This window comes from Apteryx mantelli, chromosome 16, assembly GCF_036417845.1.
Source record: "Apteryx mantelli isolate bAptMan1 chromosome 16, bAptMan1.hap1, whole genome shotgun sequence".
Taxonomy (NCBI): Eukaryota; Metazoa; Chordata; class Aves; order Apterygiformes; family Apterygidae; genus Apteryx; species Apteryx mantelli.
This window is the reverse complement of record NC_089993.1, coordinates 6,650,674-6,675,367: the sequence shown is the minus strand read 5'-3', so window position 1 is coordinate 6,675,367 and position 24,694 is coordinate 6,650,674. Positions and strand designations below refer to the sequence as shown.

Here is a 24,694-nt window from a genome sequence, read left to right as displayed (position 1 = left end):
TTAAAAATCTCACAGGTAAAGTAAGCTGGAACTTCACAATGCATTTTAGGTTGTTTTCATGTTCATCATCACTTTTACATTGCATTAAACGAACTTTTTAGTGGTTTAATAGGGTACCAGAAATGTAAGTGAACCCCAACTTTACTATGCAAAAAGAGACAAAGAATTGTTTCAATCAATTAAATTTGTGTATTATCAATTAAAACATAGGATTAAATCTTTACTGCTCATTGTTTGAGATTTCAGGTGAAAAAGAACATGTAATTAAAATCCAGAGAATTTTATTTAAATAAAATTTTAAAAGCTCTTACTATTTGTGTGGGAGATAAACAGAAAGGCTAACTGAAAGAGTAACATGATAAATGTATTGATCTGAATGCACAGTTGGATATATTCAACTTGCCCAATATTTACAGCCCGGGACACATACAGTCCCTGTAAGTGCTGGAGCAGGAGCCTCTGGCAGCCTGAGCTCTCTGGGGCAAACCCAGATGCGTGGGTCAGGACAGTGGACTTGTGGGGCTCCCAACGGCTTGGTTCCACCTCAGCAGCTATTTCCCAAGGGCAAACACTGCTGCATAGGCTTCTCTCTCCTAATCCCATAGATCTGCTTCCTATTTCTACTAGTAAATTGAAAGATGGCACAGAATTTTACTGGTATGGTAATAAAGATATTTTTAAAGTTAAAAAAAAAAAAAAAAAGAAGAAGGAATATTCAAACATACAGATTATTTCCTAAATTAGGACAGAAACAGAGGGAGAGGAGAGCAAAAGTAATATTAAGTGATTTTGATGCTCTTTTATACTTTGTGGTAGTTATTGGGTCTGCATCACCCCAATTTTCAAAAAGGCTCAACAGCGCTGTGATTTCTTATGCCCTATTTCCCCTAACACCCTGCCAGACTCTTCACAAGTGCTGCATAAAAGCCCCAGAGCCTCATGACATAAACCTCTACATCAGTTTTAGCAACTGCTATTTCTGCCCAGAAGGTCTTCTCCATATCCAAAACATTAGATGCTTTCTCTCCCTCCTTGATGCTGTTAGTTTGGTGAAAACAGCCCATACTATAGCATTAAAATGAATTAAAACAAAATTTTTTTTTAATCACTAGAGTCCAAGCCTTATTTTCACTGTGGCTTTTTAAGATACAGAACCACTTCCGTGAAGAAACCCCACATGTGAATACCTTCACTCTTTCCTCCTTGCTACCTGTGTCCTAGACCAATTCCATGTGCGGCAGAATGGGGAACAGCTCTAGAAGAGTCTTTGACCAGGGAATCCTGCCAACATTTACGTCTTAGCATCCTTTTCACAGGGTAGCTTGGAAAAAAGCCAGGGTTCCACATAAATTTTTCTGTACTGCACTTTATTATAGATGACCTTATATCACAAGATCCTTGATTAGCTACATTAGGGCTTACACCCTCAGCAGTGGTTGTCAGTCATTATTCTTCTAATAATTTATATTTAGATGGAGCAGGGTGCTAGCACTGTAAATCCAAATACCCTTTGAAAGTTTATGTGACAGCAGGAGATGGGCAGGAAAAGTGCAGTGACTAGACCCAAAAGCATACTCTGCAGCACTGAACGTCAAAGAGGACAAAAAAAAATATTTGCAGGTTCACTTTATCAGCTCTCTAAAAGTAGCCTGTTCTAAATTTAGCCAGCTCACTGATTTACAACACTTAGATAATAACATATTAAACCAAAACAGTTTAAGCAAGTGAAGAATAGGAATTCAAATGAAGGTTGACTAAGGTTTTTCATGATGGACATTACTTAGTGAAAAATACTACTGATGACAAATGACTTAATTAGATGTTATGTACACACAGAAATTAGGCCTCTGGGATGTCCAAAAAATTGTTTTCTTACCATAGACTAACTTCTTCAGCATGGTTATAGTACCACAAGTTAATTAAGAGGCCTAGGACATTTCATAAATATATTTTGCCAGTACTCTCCCTTGCCAAAATGGTACATCCTCCCATTTTCAAGAATAGCTGTCTCCTATGATCTTGCTTCTGACAAGTCACCTGTAAGTGTGCTGAAGTTATACAGAAAAAAACTTTTACATGTTCATTTTAAAGCACACTGACCTAATATAGAAGCTATGTATGATTACTGAATTTAAATTTAGGTAAGGCTGTATATGTGATATTTAGTAGAACCATGTCAGCAGTTTGTAATTACTGTGTAATATTTTCATCTTTTATTTCTACAGAAATCTTTTCTGTACACGTTTCAGCAGTCTCAACTGTCTTTTGGAATCATTTTTAATCTACACACCCTGAGAGTTAGTTCCAAGTTTGTGACACCTGATATTCCAATTAGGTGAGATGTACTTTACATGCACTTTATGTGCTTCTCCAGGAAAAATTAAGTTAGAGTTTTAAATCAGAATTGCTGTTTAAAGAACATTTATGAATTTCCTTGAAACTTTTCCAAAATTCCCTTAGTGTTTCCCAGACTCATAAACGCTCCACCAATGAGCTCAGCTACCAGAACGTCAAATGGCTCCAAGATAGACAGAGGTGTTCTGGTTTCATGCTGTCTTTGACACAGTACTGGAACTTCAGGCTCCTCCACGTGTAGAAAGTAGGGAGTTTCTCTTCACTGGGAAAGCTAACTAAAAGTTTTCTCAACTAATGAAGCTCTGATATTCCGTTACACATAAATATATACAACTTTATCACAGTTTCTAAATTTAAGTTAAACTATGTTTAGTTTAAAAGCCAGTGGCATAGAAAAGCAGAATGGAGCTCAGAACGAGCTGAAGCGCCCAACAGGGAATGGGTGGTGCAGTACAAACCAAACTGCTGCTCTTGGCTGACACGTACATGATTTGGCTGTTTGGCTGTTAGTAGGAAAACTGAGGATTGGGAAGCAGAAAATATGGGTAGAGGTAATATATGCTAAAAAAGATCCCTGCCTCAAGGGAAGCTGAGAAAAGTTCAGAGAATGGGTCTCAGACACTCCTTGTCATGATTTGAGGGACCTCAACATCATCAAGCACAAATCCAACCTATTTCCAGGACAGACTACTTTTCTGCGTGCTCCCCCCAAAGGCTGGAATACAGTTTCTCCAACCTGGGAAAAAAAGTGCTCTTCTTTCGCTGTCTCTGCTACTATATATTCCTAAAAATGCATTCATCTACTACTATATTTTCCCTCCTATAGCCATTGGCTCGACTATTTTTCAGCTGTACCAATGCACTCTCAGCCATGTCTGTGTTGGGAAGTCTACATATTTGGGTTGCTGTGGGTGAAGAAGCTGTGCTTGCAGGGCACAGGGGACAAATTACCAAGTGTTGCCTGTGTCCTGTCTTCTCCCTAAAAGTCGGACTTTTCAACACTATTTATGTTTTACACAGCACATGATTAAGAACAAAATTTTGGCACACGTACAATTTAACCCAGCACTCCTGGAAGTTTATAAGCCATCTTTTGGGCAAAACCGAGCTTCCATAAAATAGAAGCCATAGCAGAGGTCAAGCGGGATTTTAAGGAATCAGGACTTCCCTAAAAATAATCACTCTAACTCTAGGAAAATTAAAATATAAAAGAAATCATAATCCCCTAAACTATGCAGTGATCAGGTTTCATACACCAGAATTCTTGGACTTCGCTTACTAACTTTACAAACTAAATCATTTTGCTTACCACAGAAGTGCAGCATCCTCCTGCCTAAAATATAGCAACTGTTGAAAACAGCGCAGAGCCACAGAACAGAGAAAATTAAGACCAAAGCAAGCACAGTACTGTACAGACGTTACAGTGGGAAGATTTAAATTATATGTAATCAGTTGACTTTCTCTGGTGAAGAGCACCATGTGATTTACAGGCACAGTCAGTATTTAGATTTCATGGATCAAAACCTCAGCTGGTAAAATTGATGCATCTTAAATGAAAGCACTGACTTCACTGGAGCTATTCCAAATTGTATTATCCAGGAATCTGGTGCTAAAAATATAATGAAGCAATGATTTTGCCTGTAAGTGTAATATGAGATACATCTACACATTTCTCCATTATATTATTAAAAATATTTTTTTTCCCATGCTCTAAACTTTCAGGCTTTATTGTTTTTGCTAGGACTCTTTTTTGCCAAGAGTTTTTTTTTTTTTAATTGTGAATTATAACATAGTTGATGGCTGGCTGGGCCAATAGTTTCCTTAATATTCAAGCATGGACAAAATTTCAGAGTTTCTCTCTAAAATCATTTTATGAAGACTTCTCCAACCCCTTCCTTCCAATGTACCAAATCTCAATAACAAGGCTATTAAAGAATTGAAACTTGTTGCTATTAGTATAATAACTATAGTAAGAAGGCTGATTTTGCTATTACAATGCTTTATATTCCCATTACTGTAACATCCAAGTACATTATCATACTCATAGCATCTGAATCACAACAGCTAAAAGACAACTAAACAGCTATACAGTCATACTCATAAATTACATTAAATGAAGTAAAAATGAAATTATAAACAGAAAATAATGAATGGTTTATTCACTCAGTGATATCAAGCTTCAACAGCACTACCAGTAAGTTGGTTGACCGATGTACATTAGGAAAATAATCCTTTAGTCTTAGACTGCTCTCTCTCATGCCTGGCAATTTTCATCCACGGAACTGCTTGTCCAAGCTAATACTACTACTGACACCAAGACAGAGAGGAAGATAGAGATATTTTGCTTTCACCTAGATATTCTGCTTTCAGGGTGAAAAAATAACGCATCTCCCACCTCCGTCATTCCTTACCACTCTGTTAAATGACATTTAACAGAAATTTCTGACATTTTGAGGCAGGCCTCAAAGGTGAATGGAGTAAAACCCTGCATCAAAGGAAATTAATGTAGCTGCTTCTGTAAACGCTGCCTCACAGCAAACACTAGCGCTCACCTCGCGGGCCCGAACAAGGGCAGCCAGCCCAGGGCTCGGCCGCGGCTGCCACCGCGGAGGACGCCCCTCGGCCGGGGTCCCGTCTGCCTCTGCGAGTGTCTCTAATCCCCTAGAGGGGCTCAGATGGCACCAGGTGCTGCGTCAGGCCACTTAACCGAGCCCTTAATTTGATCGCCAGGTTAGGCAATTAAATTAGCACCTCTCCATTGCTATTATCTGTGTCCTCTTAGCGCTCAACATGTTGATGTTTTCAGTGTGATTTACCGATGACAGACTGCCAAAGACAGCAGGAGACAGAAAAGGCAAGAAGTATTTCTCATTAAGGTTTTTCCTACCTCTAGTCACACAACTTCACGAACAGGAGTAATTCACTTGCATACAAGAAAGCAGTTTTGCACTTGTGAAAAACACACGTCAAGAAAAAATACAAGAAGAAAAAAATACCCAACTCTTCTGGACACTAGCTGAGATGTGTATTCCCAAGCCCTGTGGAATATGCCTTTATTACTCCAGTTACTTAGACAAAAAAAAAAAAAAAAACCTTAGAGAAAAATGGCCAGTAGAAGATGCTTTCTCATAATTTGCATTTTTAAGTCAGATTCACACAGCAGATGGAGAAAAACCTGTTTTTAGCCCTTCTATTGAGCTACGTAACTAAAAAAACTGCCCAAATGCTACGAAGAAAGACCCTTGTAGCATAGCCTAATATTAATGCTGTGAAGTGTGCTGGGGAAAGGATAAGGAGCCCATGCCGTATACACTGTGGCTACAACTCCGTCATGTCAACACCTTGGACATAAACTCTCCTTCTCTCTCCTCCCCTTACCCCTCTGCCAGGGCCGAAGACTGTTCAATAAATTTATATCTGGCAAATTGGCTCTGCATTTTAGAACCCAGTATAGTTGTTGCCCAAAAATACATTTACTTCTAGAATATTTCCAGAATGTGGACAATGTCCTAAATCACAACCTGTGGATTTCTATAGCCCTTTCACCTATATTTTAAATCTACGTGCATTTTGTTTTCTGTTTTTTTATTTTTACTTTTTTTTTTTTTAATCAAAGCCCTACAAATATGCAGTTTTAATTGATTTTACCTGCTGTATCAGTGGAATTTCTCTACATATGCAGGACCACATGCAAAAGAATATAAATGGCAGATAGTCCTTACACTATAAAAGGACTACTTAATATGATATACATGGTATGAATATGTATATTTATTTGCAAGAGGAACACAGAAGATTTTAAAATGGATCTTCAAGATTTTTAAGTGAAACCTAGACTAATAGATGGCATTTTGAACAACTCCTAAATCAATAGCGGAATTCATCTTGATGTCAGTCGTGTAACTGCTCTAAGATTATCGGCATTTTACTATGATTAACAAATTCTACATACTTAATCTAAATCCTCATTTGAAGAACTAAATGAGTAATTTTCAGAGGTGCTGAGTGTCAGCAGCATAAAGCGATGTCAGTATGATTTGGGACTGCTACTTTCAGGCTATTTTTGAAGTTCTAGCAATTGCGTTTGGAAATTCTGGTTATTACTGTATTTTAGGCATATTTTTCACTCTTTGTATGAAAACCTTCGCAGGATTGATTTAAGGATTCATTCAAACAGCCAAACGGAGTTTAGATGTTGATATACTTTTCATTCGAAATTTGAAATGAAGACCACCTTTTTTTCTGCATGTATGTGAAAGATCCAAGGGCATTTTCACAAAAGGTTATTCTTTAGAATACACGGGTAAACTTGCTTTTCCCATTCCTGCTGTGCAGTATTCTTACTGACTATTGATTTGCCACAGCTGTGTCCCTAGAGTATTAGGAATATATACAACTGACAAACTCAAAGGTATGCGAAGACAATTTCTATTTAAATACCTAATCAACTGCTTTGCAATTCTTTGAGAAGGGAGGTGCTGCAGTAAAAAAATGCAAGATTGTTAATTTCCTCTTTCTTTATTAATTTTGCCTACATAGTTATTTTAAGTGAGTTCTTTTAATACTTCCTCACCTCCCTGAAACACTTTTCATCTGTAGTGACAATTTGTGGTGGCAAATCCACACGGACTATATCCAACTCATTCCATACGTTACTAGTAACATTTCACTCGTCTTCTCTTTGCCTCTTTCACAATGCTTTTAATTCCTTCTTACTTTTAAAGCAGTCACAGTGAAAGCACTTAGGTTGACAATACTTATAGCTGTTCTAATCTGCCTCTTTGTGGTCTATCGAGTCAATGATCTGAAAACTAAAAACTGTATAATTAGACACTGACATGTCCAAAGGAACTGTTATGGTCTATCATGTCAGAGGCACAAGCACTGACCCAACAGACTGTAACAGTTTTGGTCTGCTGGATTAGGAATCAATGTTTTAATAACTCCCTAACGCCGTATTTATCCAGTTTGCTGAATACAACACACTTAAACATTTTAAAATTACACATTCTTTCAACATCCTCTGATAGTGAAGAAGCCAGTATTAAATATTAAAAAGATAATTATTTTAGAATGTTAAAAAATCCTTTTTCCTCTTTTTAAAATGGAAGAAAATGCATCCAAGAAATATATTTATAATCACATTTATTTATTATGAACTTTTATTTTAAAGTAAGGAACTCCCAAGTTATAACTCATTTTATAACCTGATGTAGGCTAGATGTATTAAACAAAAAGAAAGCAAGGATATTGAAGTTGATAGGTAAATGTCAAAATAGATGCACTGATTTTTTTTGAAAATAAGCACTTAACAGCTCCCACTATACTCAAGAAGGAGCTGGTAGCAAAGGTACTCAGCATCTTTGAAAATTGGAGCATTTTGGGATGCCAGATAAGAAAGTCTAGGCTTTAGCTTTCCCCTGCCTTCTCTCTCCAATTTTTCTTCATGATTTCCAGCATGGATGCCAAACCAGATTTTACAGGAACAGTCAAGTGTTTCCTTGTCTATGGGGATTCTTATTATATGCCTTGATGTTACAGAAAAGACGACTGGAAACTGTAGGAAAAAGAAGTAGAACCAGCGTATGAAGAATACCAGCTCTGACATGGTAAAGGTTTCATACTAGATGTTTACCACCATTCTGGGCAAGGAACCCTAACTCTTTTCACTACTGTATTACCTCAGTTTTGAACCAGTGAAGTCGTTTTAATAGTTACACGGATATTACATCAACACTGATATCACACACTGGTGAATCAAGTCCTCAAAATATCAAAAAACATGTTAATGCTACCAAATATTAGAAGGATACATTAAAACATCAAGTGTACAACATAACTTTCTAGACCTACTAGCAGATCACATTTTTATTAAATGTAACTGTTTGCCATGTTTTACTACAGGAATGCGACTCCCTGCGTCTCCCCAAAAAGCGTTATTTCTACAATATTTTAGAGTGAAACACGCCTCAATCATTACAAATTACTATATGCAATACATTTTTATTTCAGGAAACTCCTTTAAAATTGCTCTATATGAAACTCCCTGTTCATAGTATTTTTTATCTTCATATATTTGATTTATCTTTGACTTTTTTCTTTTTTACTATATTCTCTTTATTCATAATCATCCAAATTGTTTTCTAATCCCTTCGCTAAAATGTACTGTTATGGCTGTATCATGAGTCATCTACTCCAGTCTTTCCCAGAACTGTGATCTGGATGATGAATACGGATTATGAAATATTAGCATGATGCCACTGATCACCTAGTTTGCCACAGATTTGGTAGAGACATAAAGACACGCAAGCCTAATAGGCAAATGCCTGAATCTATTACTTCTCTGTAACAGTAAAGTGAACAATTTCATTTTTATTCACAATAGTAGGGAATAAACAAGCTTTAGCTACCACATAGGATAACCTGAATAAACTAGACCAATCAAACATCACCAGACCAAACCTAAATGTTTGAAGCAGAAAGTCATTGTATATATGCTACATTATCACTGTTATAAAAACTAAACATGATCTTTATACCTGTCAAGATGCCAACTGGCCTCTTTGATTCTCAAAATTTGGGTAGCTCAGGATAGGTACTCACTACTAGCTATATGATTCTTGCTTATTTATCAGGCTCAGTCCCCTGACCTTCTCTGCAGCTCTCTACATTAAGCCTGTATAGCAAACTTCAGAAAGGTTTGAAGGTTCCAGCTGCAAGTAGAGAAGTGAAGATATTGCTGTGTCTTATTCTTTTTCCTCCCCCAAACCAATTGCTTTAGGAAGCAGAACTGTGCATAGAAGCTCTTTCTCCTAAATCTTAAATCTGTGATCATTAAATGAATGAAGTACTACTGTTTAAAATATTAATCTTTCTATGAAATTATTTAATGGTAAATTAAACTCTGACTGAAGATGCTATGGTGTTTTATATGCTGTCAAAACCCTAATTTTTAGTATATATCATTAGTAAGATCCTCAATAAGAGAACATAATCTGAATAAATCTATAATAGTATCATTCATTTTTATTCATAAAAATAGAAGATCTTGAAGCCTACATTATCCAATGAATCACCACGATCTACAAAAGTTCACATTTTGTGTTTTATGTATTTTTATTCTTCACTCTGCTTTTTGATCCTTTAATGAGCATGTTTTCAATTAAATCAAATCTGTTTCTAGTATTCTATTTTAGGATAATCGGACTACAAATGTCAAGTGTTACTCTCAACTACTTCCACAAAGAGAACTGGAAAAAACTATTAAATTATATATCTGTGGACAGTACTACTTTGACAAAAATAAAGACTCCATATAGATATGTTAAAAATGTAAATATTGGAATATCAGGATTTTACAGGGAGTAAGACTTCAGATCTGGAAGATACACAACTTCCATATGACAAAATCTCCTGTCTCAAATTTTGTACAAAATCCTATGACCACAGAACATGTAATACAAACTGATAGGGAAAAAATATATATACTTTATACTACAAAATGTTATGTTTAAAATGTTTCAGAATATGCTTTGTTATTTGCTTTAAAAAAAAGGGGGGGGGGGAATTAGTCAGCTTCCAGTGATGAGGGATATAATCCAAACACCAAAAAGTCAATGGGAATCTTTCCATTGTTCATAGCAAGATTTAAATTAGACACTGCATTAAGAAAAAGAGAATTAATCTCAGAGCAAAATACCTCTGTACATATGTGTGCATGTGCATGTGTGTCTGTATGTGTGTTTGTGGGTGGGTGATGGATGGGGAGTGTGTGTGTATATATATGAATACACAACCATACATATACAAACACACAATTACCATTATTAAGTGTTACAGGGTTAGCAAGCAGTACAAGGGAAAAGACTGTCTTTCAGACAGGGCTAATTCACTGTTATTGGGGTTTTGTTTCATTACACTACCATATACACTTTCATTAATATTGCTGACAAAGATAATATGCAAGAAAGGAACATTTTGCTTACTCTGATCAAAGATGCAATAATCAAATCATAAAACACAAAACCAATAGCCAATCAATGTGAATAAGTCTGCCCATAGGCTTAATTCAAGCAAGCCATTCACTGCGCTATGTGATGGATCTGTCCAATCCAATACAGCATTACAGACATACTAGCAACACCAAGTGAACATGCAATGACAAAATGACAATACGCCCCACTGCCATGCTTCGACTTGTTCTATGTCATAAATATAAAATTTGATGACTTTGCTAGTTTTCCTTACTTCAGACTTGGATAGAAATCTAACAACTATACTTTTTATTTATACTTTTTAACATATTACACGAAAGCTGAGTAAAAGCTGTATGGACATTTTATTGACATCTGATTTAGTGTCTTTTGCATATCATTACAATTATCTTTCCAAACAGTATCTGTTTAAAGAGTTTGGGAGGCAAAGCTCCAGAATGGTGAAGAACATATGTAGGCCAGTAGGTCCCCTTTTATCAGTTATAAGAAATGGGGAATTTATCAATAACACTTTAAATATCGGAAAATTAAAGATGAAATTGTTCCAATTCTTCAAAGAGGCTCAAATCTTTAAGAGAAATTTAATATGGATCACACAGAGTGAGAACCCCATTCTACTTTTCTGAGTTATATTCAGTGATTATATTGCTTCATAAATAAAATAAAATGCCTCTTTTTTTGGTTTGGGTTTTTGTTTTCTTTCAGTTTTATAAGTCTAAGAAGTGACTGGAGATATCTGCAAGGCCTACTTCAGTTCTGAATTTATTTTTATGAGCACATGATTTTTCCTAACAAATAACTTAGGGTTTTGCTTTCATTTGTTTCCTTGCCACCTGATTCTCCCCTATATATCCGTTCTTTGCTTATTCCCAGCACTATTTCCAACTGTGACAAACACGGATACCATTGCATTTCTTCACAATAGGGCTCTGTTACAGTGATCATTATCCACTGACTTGCTGTATTGATTCTGGAGTCCCAAATCTTTCTGTTAACCTTTATTTTTAATTTACCAAAATATGTTTCCAATCTAAAGATTTGCTCTTTCCATCTCTGCAATTAAAGAAACATGTCAAATATGGAACCTTGCCATTCATCATGTATATGATCTGTGACCAAAAATATTTTTTTTAATAAAGCATTATTTCCATGTTATGTCTCTGCCTCAGTAGTATATACTTGTTGGCACTCACTTCATTTTACTGGGCATGGTTTTAATATAAACAGTAAGTATATTTCATTTACAATTAACTTAAATAGGGGTTGAAATCAACACTGAAAAGGAGCAGTGTATAATCAAATATGGACTCTTCAATATCATCACTGGACAGCAGGTGATTATTACATTGAGAAGAACAGATACGAGCAATCGTACTGAACTGTATTTCAGCACTTACAGGACTAATGATTCACAAAAGGGTTGCTAAATTACATTCAGTGAAAAATCAATGAAAAGCTAATAAAATTAACACAAATTGTAGTTGTGAGTAATCAGAGGTATCCATGTTTGCATATAGTTTCACATATGCAAAGAAATGTTTGAGCAGGTTGTTTCTGTTTTGTTTCCTATGCTAGCTTTAGGATTCCCCCATAAAGAAATTCAATTACAATATTTGTAATCATCACAAGATACCATATTCACTTGGGGGAAGCAAGTCAGAAATGAGGGGTAACCACATTTAAAAAGAGAAACTAAATTAAAAAAAAGCCAAAGATATAAAATTCATTTAAGATACCTAAAATTATGCAGCAAACTCAGGCTATTACAGTTCTAATTACACACAAAGTGCATCTGCAAATTAGAGAGTTTTTTCAAAAAAATAGTTAAGGATAACAACTGTATTAATACTGATAGCATCTTAAGCTTTCTTTACAGCATTTAAGAACACTATCTTCCTCTTAAGCAAATCCTTTGCTTTTTTCATTGCCAGCGTAACTTTTAGTGCCGTTTGCTCTCTACAAATAGCAGAACATGTGATTTGTTTTATGAGAAGGTACACTAATTCGTAATTAAAGATTTAAAAGTCACCTTGGTATTGTTCAGTTTCTCTGTGTGACATACAGATTTTCAGAAATTCATTTATTTATAGAAATAAACACCCTATAAAATGATCCAGAGACACCTGAATGATATCTGGCAAAAAATGGCTAACCACAGGAGGTTATTTATAATTTTGTCCTTTCAGTTTACTAAGTTTTTAGACTCAGGAATTGTTTTGCATTATAAGCTCACAGAATCCTAGCCCTGCGACATGCTAACAACACGCCTTTGTGGAAATGAAATGGAACTACGGAGTAGCACTTCGCCTTGGAGGTTACCCTCAGTAGAAATAGGACATCGCAAACAAAGTGCAAACAGCAGTATCTACTTGATATTATTCACCCGAAATTAATAGAAAGTAACTCGCTTACCTGTCTGACACAGCATGCCTCAGCCACACATGCAAATTTTTATTCACATAACTAAGAAATGTATCTTCATTACCCAGAATAAGCATTTGAGAGGCAAATATGCATGCATAGCATTGTAACATTCAGACCATAGTACTTTATTCTAAAAATACGGAATCCATGAACAGCATTTAATCTAAGAAACAGTTCACTAAAATTTCTTTATCTGTTGATTTCTTTAAGAAACAGAAACATTTAAAAACAATGCCTAATTTAGCATTCAAAGTAATTTTTCAATACATTTCAAGACTTAAGAAATTTTCTCCCTGATTTTGGGGGAAAATTTTCTTATATCAGGAATACAGAAGTGCGACCATACTTCTTGCTGCTATTGTGAACCATAAGATCTGCACATATCTATCTTTCGCAATACACATTCCTCCCTTTATGACCGTACACTTTTCAAGGATTTGAAAAGTATTAATGGTAGCATAGATTTTGTTAAAGGTACAATTTCTTAAGAACAAATAGTATATTCCTTATTTTCATTACAAAATCATGTCCACACACTACAAAGACTTATGCGTATTTATTTTTATGCAGTTTGACAAAATCCTATTCCTATTGAAGTCAATAGCAATTCAGACATTGACTTCAAAAGGATCACGATTTTCATCTTCTAAGAAAAAAGAGTTAATTTCTATGACATCCCTGCTAGATTACAAAAGTCTTTGCATGTTTGTCTTATGCAGATTTTAATAATCTTTCATTCCTGATACTATTTTCACCAAATGTAGTTTATATTTTTAGGATAAAAATATACAGCAAAAGAAGTGTAACTGAATTTTTTTTCAGCATTCCAAAAAATGTCTGGAAAGAAAGCAAATGGAAAAAAAAATAGTTTTGACTAGGATAGTTCAAGCTTAGATACAGTTCATTCTCGATTTCCACTGACTAAAATGACGTCAGTGGGAATCGAGGGCATTCAACAGGTTTGGGTTCTAAATCAACTGAAATAATACTCATAAGACAAATAATGATCTTAAGTTGCAGACCATCATGAAGCTGTACATATATTTATCTACATTGCACAAGGGTCACAGACATTAACTGAATGATCTACAGCTTGGGAATGTGCATGTCTCATGCGTAATTCTCAATTAAGGCCTAAAATCCCTCAATTTATGGCTATTCATGGATTATAATAAAACAGCCTGCTTTAGAAATCACAGTTATCTGCAGAGCAACAAGACAGTTATGAGACTTAAACAACGCAAATTCATAAAATCATCTTCAACTTCCACTGGTCAAATACTTATTAGTAACACATTAGCTCTTACCTGTCACTGTAGGCAGCTGCAGTGGCAGTGGCAGGCTGGGCATACCGGTAGGCAGCATAACCACCCTGAAACACAAACTCACGTTCTAATTGTATTGCTACAGCAGCGTAAACAATGTTTCACAAAATTTAGCAACAACCGACTGAAATATTACTGTCATGCTGTAAATCCAGTTAAGGGGTCAAATACATACTGAATATTCCAGTGAAGGGTTAAGCAAAATTTATCACCACAGATTTGTACTTGTTAAGGTTTGTTCCAGAGATCAGGAGAAAGCAGTGGAGTGTATTCATCAAAACAATTTTTTTAATATGACAATACTGCATTCTTCTACAAGTTTTCAAGTAGCAATTGTTCTTAAGAATGAGGTGTAGGCTACATCAATAAAAAGTTATAAGAAAAAAAAAGTCTCAGCTGCTAATCAAATTTTTTTTGGATTTGTATACTGAATTAATACTTAATGTTATATAAGTTTCCAAATTATACATAAAATTATAATGAAGAAGGAAAAATCTCTTCTTCCCTGAATTAACATTCAGTTGTATGTAACAGTAATTGCAGCTGTTCAATTAAGCAAACAGGACAAACAAACACACATTTGAAAGGAATTGTGTGCGGTGATGCATTGATTATCAAACTGTGAAAACAGCAGAGCTTCCTGTTCAATGGACCAGGGCGTTATATCAAGCATTGCAAAATGATCTCAGCATGCCAATTAACAAGCAGGGGCCAGTCTCCGCAGATAACGCAAACCCTATTTACGTTCCAATTAGAATTCGCCACCCCAGAGTCCTCTGGGACGTGGGACTGTCCTATTTCCTTTCCCACCTTCCCCCCACCTTAACGAAGAGATGAAAAAGAAACTCTCAGATCTCTCAGCTTTGAATGAAACTCCCCCTCTTGCTAAAGTGTGCGTTTTAATGGATTGATCTTTTTTTCTTGAAGGCTGTATTCACGCAAGATAATATGCTGAAGCATGAAGAATAGACTACTCTGTGTCAACCCTTACTAAAACAGTATTTTATTTTTACTGTAGAAAGTTCTGTGAGTCTTCTGTTTTGATTTCACAAATAAAAAAAATCGCTCTTACTTTCTAGAAAAGCAGGAAGATCATTTTGCCGACTGCTACAACCTATTTCCCTTTCTACCACTTTACTTGGCAAAACGCGTTCATCCCTAACAGACATAAGCCACTTTTGGTTTGAAGGTCTGAAGCAGTTTATTTTTGGAAATAATCATTCACTGCTCAGCTGATGATGACACATCACCCTAGGAATAAACATATGTTCTACACATAACTGACAGCCAGCTAGAAACTCCAGGCTTTGAATTGTCAACATAGCTGAGGAACACGCTTTTGGACTTTTTTCAAGTGCTCACCTAAAGAATAGTAGTTACCTACTCAGTATTGGTCAGCTCCCTGCCCGAAGCCATTGTGCGAGACAAACACTAGAGTGAGGTGGAGTAAGGTTTCATATACTATACGTGCTGTATACTATATATGTGATATATGCTGCCTCTTTTGCAGCAAGCTTCTTCTCTGTGCAAGCAAAGAAGCATTGACAAGAAACACATTGGCATTTCGAGCATTTGATTTTTATAAAGCAAGAGGTGACTAATAAGCAAATAATAGACTAATAAACATATAATAGGCAAATATTGCTTGCAGGTATTTCCATATGGTCAATCAGATGTCAAATAATGAATGTCACCAAGTGCAAACAGAGCCAGTAAACACTGAAGCTGATGGAGAAGATAATAGAAGTGACACACTTGGCCTGGCTTGTGCTACCAGGAGAATGGTGAGAGATGATACACTTCATCTGTTCTCCCTTCTATTTTTTGAGGTCTAAATATCTCTGCTATCATGGAGTACCAAATGGGAAAAGTAGAAAGAGGATATTCAATTTTACAAGCTCGTTTTCATGATCCAGTCCTGAAAATTTGTAGCAGACAGTAAGGGATTCTGTAGAATGCCATGATCCTTAATTAGTCTCAGGTATGATTTCTCTATGTGTCCTAATAGTCCAATTCTATAAGCCCTTACTTAAATGAGAAAGGTCACTTCATTTCAGTCCAACTAGGCACATAATGAAGTAGAAGACTGAGAAGAGGCCACTACCTAAAAGGATCAGTGTTGCAATATTCTTAATCAGACCCAAATAAGACAGGCTGTTCACATATTGGCTGCTCTTAAACCTACAGACGGGAGGCTCTGTGAGAATTGTTTTGCTTTCCTTTATTTAAGTACCATTGAAAATTGGTCAGTCTGTGAAGATAGATCTGTTTTTTGTTCAAAACCTGCTTTCCCTAAATATAAGAGTTAAATTCCTTTTATGCTTACATTTTGATCTGCATTCATCAAGGAAATGCTGCTGAACAATCAAGCTAAACTCTGAACTTTATTAAGCTGCTTTGGATTCAACAATCAGCATTAAATTTGTGAGAGGCCTGAAAAGACTGAATCTAAAGCAATAAAAAGAAAAAGAGACCTAAGTTATTGAACCCGCCTGAATACTTTTGAAATCTAAACCCAAGGGGTCTAAATTTTTTGATATCAAGTTACTTGAGTCATAGTTCCCTAACAGCCCATGTCATATTTTCATATTTATAGCATACTCTCTTATAAAATTACACTTAAAAACATTCTTAAGCAAATAATTTTTACTGATTTTGTTTTCTGCAGTCTTGGTACACTTTATATTGGGAATCAGGATGAGAATCTGTCATTCAAGCCAGTGAACTCTAAACCTGCGTGACAAGTTCTACCTGACAATTTTCTGATTTTGAACTTGGCCTATATCTTAGATGAAGAATACACTAGTAATATCTACTAGATATATATCCCTTGAGTGATACACTGAATATTTATCTTCATGCTTTAGACTGCATGTGAAACATTTAAAACTAAATTCTGTAATAATTACATAGTAATAAATAATATAATTTGTAGTGCCTATGTTTCAGAAATGTTTTAGAACTGTTTTTATTTTCCCTAAGTACATTCAAGCAGAAAGTATCTGACTGTTGTGCTTTAAGGTATTATTTTGAAAAATCAGTTAAAATAATACATTTGGCTAAAATAATTTCTACTGCCTTATCTGTGCTCCCATATTCGCTACTTTCAGAAGAATGATATTGCAATGTTATAGCAGATTACGTTGTCTTTAAAAAATGAAGTGTAAAGCCAATACACTTGCAGTCCAAATACAACGAAATAACTCATTGGCATAAAATACTGAGTGGGACACTCACAGCCGTGAGCGTTGTACTTCACGGGACTTGAAGAAAATCTGTGATTTTGTGATGCAAAACAATGCAACTGGTAGCCTATTCTTAACATTTTACACACAGAACCCGTATTCTCACCGAATGATTTGAGTATTAGTATGATTTTACAGCAGGCTACATTCAGCATGATGAGGTTTTTCAACACTCAGTATGTCATACCTGTAGTAACTTATTGCCATACACAGGCTCTTGAAATACTACTCTATAAAGAAACAAAAATGTAATGATTTGAATGAAGCGAGAAGGAAAGAGAGGGAAGGAAGGACAGATCTCAGACAAATTCCCCAAAGCTACTCATTACAAGTTTCCTCTCAGTGTTTTATACATCTCTGTGGCTCCAGCAAATTGAAAAAGGTCAGTGGGATCAGTGGAAGATCAGAAACCAATTGCTGCAAAGTAATCTTAATCATGTTTGGAAGTGATCACAGAATTTGCAAATAAGCTAAAATAAAATGAAAATGTATGGAAAATCAAATATACCTGTATTTTAAATAAAATGTATACATACTTAGTAAGTATAATTTGCACAAAAACAAGTTAAACAAACACATATCTATAGATCACAAAAACATATATAAATATGTATACTCCCTCCTAAAATAGCTAAATTATTTTACTCGATCTTGATCTCAGATGAACCGACAGTGTTTTTTGTAGATATGTATATTTAAACCAGTCTAAACAATGCCTATTTTCTTCCGTAGACTTTTCCTCTTACTAACATAGTAAATGTTCTATGTGAATGTTGAGAATATTTCTTCCTCATTTCTACTTCCTATACACCCTTTCACTCGAGGTTCTCAAAGTATTTTGTGAATATTAAATTAATCAAGGTTCAAAACTTTCTCTACTATTGAGAATTATACCTGCCTTATTAGCTAAAAATAGAGAAATTGGGTTAAAAATGGGATAAATTACGCCCAGCCCTGCAGAGTATAGAAAGAAGAAACAATCATTTCCTCTTCCTCCATCCATACAATATTGAGGTTTAAACAGTATGGACAGTAGGACATTTCATCATTAGATCTCCAGACTTTCAGCAGGCATCGGTGGAGCGCTGGGGTGGCTAGCGTACCAGGTGGCCCAGCCCGCGGCTCTCGGGGGAGGCTTTCGCCCTTGGAAAAGGCATTTCTCCATGCCTCCCTTCTAATTCTGTAAGCCCAGAAAACAGCGTATCGCTCCGTTTACGAAACACAAAGTCTTTGGTCCTGGAAAGGAAGCCTTGGGAGCTAAGGGCACCTCTCTGCTTTTCGCACTTGACCAGCGCCTTCCGCGGTATCTGGTGGCGGCAATGGATTCCCTGTCTGGGCACACCCGCCTAGTACCAAGGGAACGTTACTTAGACATTCAGTACACTTTTACCTAAAATGCCTCCTCTTTCCTTGGGAAGGAAATACAGGCTCCAGCCTCAATACCGTCATACCTTTGAGCTAGAAGAGATGGCAGTAGCTATTGATGATCTGTTTCCAGGCCCATGCTCACAAAACATGCCTTATTCTCAGCCAGTAACGTGGAACAAATCCTAATCTACCTTTGTACTTATACACCCTCTCGGCCCCTTACTATTACAGTATCACAGGTTCAGGATCCTGAGAAGAGGTTGGAAAATCTCGCTATAAACAGTAAGACTGACTAATAAACACGGTTAAACAGTATTACTAAGGCATGATTAAAACTGGTCTTGTGAGAGTTTGGAAGTTTCTCATGTTTCTTAGCATTTTATGTGTGGATTGAAGACTGACATGTTCTGAAAACATTCTTTATGACAATGGTAAAAAAAAAAAACAGATTTAAGATAAAGCAGAGCAATAGTGCAGAGCTGTTATTTTAACTGTGTATTTCTGTGTCTGTTAGTATTTTTGTTTCATTTTGTGAAGTGCATTTTCTTACTTCCACAGGTGTCAATCTTCATCTAGGAACTTCTATATTTGCTGGCAGGCAACCCTAATTCTTTTTTAATGACTTTTTCTCTTAGTGAATCAATACTTAATTTTAAAAGGTCTTCCTTACTTCCTAATCATCTCCTTTACTTTTCCTTATTAAAGGCACATTTTAAAAAGGAATTCAATAACTCAGCTATTTCAGAGGCGTTATTACATTTCATATAAAAATATATGAACTATAGACTGCATTACATTACATTTAGAATTGTGGCTGTGGATTTTTTATTTTAGACTGTATTTCCCTCCTACTATTTTTACATTCTTATTCTCTTCTATTCCTCTGGTTAGTATTAATCCACTCTGGCTATTTGCTGTTCTTGGTTTTCCCTATAGCTTTTACCCAACCAGAATCTTTCTCTGTTTTCTCTACTTCCTTTGCACACATGCTAGCCATCAAAAGCATATCTATAGTGATACCTAGTTATGAATGGTCCATAACCTAGCATGGTCCATACTACTGTCACTGCTCAATGTAATCATATCAGAAGGAAACACAATCTGATATACTGGTTAATGTATATTTTTGGTCTGGCTTTTCAGCATTCTGTTCCGTTGGCTTTGCTCTCTTTGGTATTTTTGAGGTTCTTTTCTCTCCTATTTACTATTAGAACCTATATTGTTTGAATTTTAATTTTATCTTTTTCACAAAGCATCTGCTCTGCATTTAAAAAGACTAGCTGAGTAGAACATTTGGGATTTAATAAATAACTTGGTCTGCTGCAAAGAACTAATACACTGTGAATTGTATATTTTCTTTTGACTTAGGCCAATTTTCTCTCTCTCTCCCTCCTTCAAAATGTTTTAGATGCAAGAAAGAACAAATGTGAAGAAAAATAAGTTACAAAATAAGCAGTTTTAAGTACAATATAAAAAATTCAAACAGCTTCCACAAAAATGTTTTAATTCTATCAACTACTGTAAAGGTAAGCATTCTTCTCCATTAAGAAGCTAAGAAATGCAGGCAAAAATATGAGCCAGCAAGTAAATGCAAATGATGCATCAGTACAGCCATCCCATTTTCTTAAGCACATGAATACTGCAGAGAGTGAAACTGAAGCTACTGGATATTAGGAATTTTCTTCAGCATCTTCCTCATTGAAATCACCTGCTTTTGGAGCCGAAATGTGAGAGTTTGTGAGAGGGTGAAGGCCATCTTTAAATGAAATAGAGTAAAACCAAAAGTATGACTGCTGTTATTTTCAAGCATCAAAAGAGATACTCATGTTTTTCAGCAGCAGCGAGTTCCAAAACTACCAACTGTAACATTAACATTTAGTTCCCACCTATACTATCACATTAAGCAAGCCTGAGAAAGATGTCTTGTTGCTTTTCAGATTTTCAGGTTGGTAAACTGAGCAAAATGAATGTCATGTTCTTTTGACAGTTTGAAAAAAAATGAAAATTGGAAACCACACTTGAAGAAATTCATCACTGTACAACATATCCTATACAGCTCAAAAATTTGACAGCACTGTGTTTAGGTGAAATTTAAGCAGCATACTACACTTGTGTTAGCCTTCAGCAAATGGTGATTCTCAGGTATCATAAACAACGTGTTCCTGATAACATCACTAAGTACACAAAGAGAGAATCTTAATCCATATTAATTCAATATACTTTTAAACTACTCAAATTTTTAGCCTTTTTTCCCCCCATCAGAAAAGTAGTATACACTTCTTCCATAAATTCAAATGGCTTTCCTTTGTATAAAACTGATCCAAAAAATTCTTTTCCCTTGGAAATAGTTCTAAGAGATTATTCATAATAAATATAAGTAGTGTTTTCTAGCACTTCCTACAGAATTTTTAATGTCCATCCCAATTTCACCTAATCCATCTCTTTGTATCTCAAGAGAGACAGTACAACAGAAGCACAATTAGGTTCAAGAAAGCTGTCCGTTGCAATAAAGACAATTCCTAAATACCTGTAATTTAGGATCATATCGTTTTATCAAAATGATAACAAATGTGAAAGATTAGTGGAATATCAATAAAATATGTTACATCCATATATTTTTAAAGACTGTGAATATAGGGTATAAAAACTAATTACTTTTAGAAGAGTGAAATTCAGCCTCAATCATCTGAAACTTCTTGTATACTCAGACCAAGTAGCCTCTGTATATATTCAAGTTAAAAACTTCAGTATTGGTAATAAATGTAAAAAAAAAAAAAGTTATTTAAAATGAAATTGGTAGCCAATGAGGCTTTAATGTGAGGTAGGTAATGGTGGATCCAGTCCTATCAATCCTTACTAAAAAACATAACCACTCCTTACACCATGAGCAGTTTCTACCTACTTCATTTAAATTGAAATAGGTAGATTCAAAAAGAGCAGACAGACGTCTACTCTGATAAAGGACAATACATAGCCATATCTTCAACTGACTATGTAATTAAGCTTTACTGTCACCGCAGGACTTACATATAAGCAAATATTGCCTGGATTTGGGAATTCCTAATTGGGTCGATGTCTCTCCATACAGTATTGTCACACTTCAGGTACTAATAATACTCAATTTGCTTTGATTTTAAGAACAAGTATTTGGGATTTGCAGAGGAATGTTTCTGTTTTGTTTTTAACCTTTACACCTGTTTCTTAGAACTTTAATTTTGAAGGGAGAAGCCTTCCCCCCCCGCGCATTTTTCACATCTTTTTGCATTCATTCAGCATTTGATTGAAGAGTTAATTCAGCTCCACTGAACAATGATAGATGTAATGAACAGAAAGGTCTTCCAATATGAGAGATATTCTTCTCAATTCTTTCTGACAGGCAAGGGATGGTAAATAGACAAAACAGAGTCAAGCTAGGCAGCAAACTTGTAAAAAGAATGACTCTGGTAATGTACAAGGACAGCATGCACATCAATGAATACTTACATAAATGTCTGCACCATAAAATCCATCCTGGTATACAACACTGCAAGGATGCACACACAAAGAAAAACATCCATATTAGTGCATTTCCACATGCAAATGCCACCAACCCCGGCAGAGCTGAGGTTAGTCTTGTCACAAGAACACAGGGAGGGGGGAATGCAGGCACTCTGCACATTGGTTAAGGAGGTTGGTAATAATATCAGGGGTGAAACTGTACTGAATATAAGATCTTTATAAAGTATGCCAAATGCTTAGTCAAAGAGAGGCGAAGCATGGCAGAATTGGAGAATATTTTTGATTTTTTTTTTTTTTAAGAAATCCCAAATTGTCAGCATTTTTTCTTTAAAATTTTTCAGTGGGCCAATCCTGCCGTCAGTTTTGCTACACCAACATAATGTTATTTCCTGAAATACTCCTTTCTTGTCCTGTAACCATGTCAGCGCTCTGAAACAAAGTGGTCTTTGTCATTACAAAACAAAAGTGCATACAGTGAGGGAATGGGTGAAAGAATCTTACTGGTGGTATTCTACCCCTTGGGTCAAATCTCACTACCTCAACCTACACACACCTCAGAGATACTGCGCTGTCGGCTTGATACGCATTTCAGATAGTGACAATACGTCTGTTAAGAATATCATAGCATTATTCATAAAAGAAAAGTATCAACCTTCCTCACTTTATCATTTTACAACTTTGGTGAACATGACTATGGTTCTGAAACGCCCCTGCAGCTTTGGTTGGATACATTACAGCTTCTTAACTGAAAAAAAAGTAGTATCGTTATGTTGCTGTTAAGAGTTCACCCAGAGACTGCTGCATTTCAGCTAAGACAAATTGTCAGTGTGACTAGTTCAAATTTTAGATTCTAAATCCTTCAGGATGGAAGACACAGTATGGCAAGGATGACTTAAATGGTTACACTGACTGAAACTGGAACTACGCAGTAGTGGCCTACCAATTACATACGTAATATAAATCCTGCAGTTTTGCTTTTATTTTGACAGTTCTGCAACTTAAAATAGGTATATCAAATAGAATCAACCCAAGAGCTAAATACAGGAGCACATAATAGGTTTTTGGGGTTTTGGGGTTTTTTTTTTTGGCAACAGTATTTTCAATTTGGGAATACTAGTTATCATCAAGTTGCTATCCTAAGCCACTCTGCAGTATTAAGAAGAATTTTCACATCAGAAATACAAGCAATCTATTGAGTTCATATGCCTGAAATCCAGAGAGCTGAGCTGGTACGTCTCAGAATCACTTGACAAAATTGTATATATGCATACATACACTTAAACCACATTATACTTTATCAATGACAAAAGTTTACTATGGAATAATAATGTATGAAATCCCAGCTCCACTTAAATCAGAGAGTCCCTGCCACTCATTTCAGTAAGGTCAGAAGTTTACTTATGTGTTTTTCCACATATTATATCTCCAGAACAGGATATGCCAAACCTGGTCTACACAGGCAGTAGTCAGAAAGCCTACTGTTTACATGGTAGTGTCCCTACATTTTGGTTTTGATATTTTAAGTACTTAAAAATATTACATGCTTTTTCTCATACCTGTTTGCATGTAAGAAATAACAGAACATTCCACATGAGTGTGAGGTAGAAGTACACAATCATGAACAACATGGAAAGAGTTCGATGAGATCATGATATGAAGTTTACTGAAGATGGAGAACCTTATTAGGAATTTCATATAGCAAGTTTGTTTTTCAGATGACATGCATTTGAACAAACACACATTCATTCAAAAGAAAAGGACTTAATATTCTAAACATTCACATATCTTCTGGAAAGGATTACTCATTCCTTTATTTAGAGGTCAAACTCAGCCCCCGCACCAAGAAGATGATACCTAGGTTAGTGCTGCTGTACATTGTATAAAATTATTTAATGCTTATTAGAAAAAGTCTAAAATTGCACATTTCTGCATATAATGTATAACTCAAGATGTTATTTTCAGTAACATGTAGCTATATGTAACACACAGTTCAAAGAGTTTCTGCATTTTCAGCTGTTCCCTCCATCAGGCTACCAGTTCTGTAAACAGCACAAGAGCTGCAGAAAATAAGGATAAACCTGTGTTGTTTTTATAACAGGATTAAAAAAACCCCCAAACCTTAGTGGAACCATGCAATTCAAATAACATTTTTGCAAGAGGTTAACAAGCAACTAATCCAAAAATGACCATGTAAAGATGGCATTCAGTGCTACTCTCATCCAGCATTCCAGTAATTCCCAGTAAAGAAATACGTTCTCGTCTTTCAACATACGCCATGTTACACAGGCAATAATCTACTTGAAATTACAGTGTGTAACAAAAAATCATCCATCTCAAAAATGTGCTTCAAAATTTACTGCTTAATGTTATACTTAGGAGGTAACAAAACTCTGAGTAGCAGCAAGATTCCCCCATCTCAATATATCTTCAATATAGTTTCTGGTTGGTGACAAACTTATCTAACATGAAATACTTAAATTCCAAA

The 24,694-nt window shown here is 35.6% G+C and overlaps 1 protein-coding gene across 8 annotated transcripts in view; it reads right to left on the bottom strand.

Moving 5' to 3' along the window:
- RBFOX1 (RNA binding fox-1 homolog 1) overlaps positions 1-24,694 on the bottom strand; it is a 150,065-nt gene that overhangs the window by 17,129 nt on the left and 108,242 nt on the right. For 6 of the 8 annotated variants that reach the window (XM_013940231.2, XM_067306678.1, XM_067306676.1 and 3 more), the window contains 2 exons: positions 22,195-22,234; positions 14,081-14,145 (listed from right to left, as the gene is read on the bottom strand). In XM_013940231.2, the coding sequence (XP_013795685.1) occupies positions 14,081-14,145; positions 22,195-22,234 (105 nt within the window). The remainder of the gene's footprint in view (positions 1-14,080; positions 14,146-22,194; positions 22,235-24,694) is intronic. The other 2 variants (XM_067306679.1, XM_067306682.1) reach the window with 1 other exon arrangement.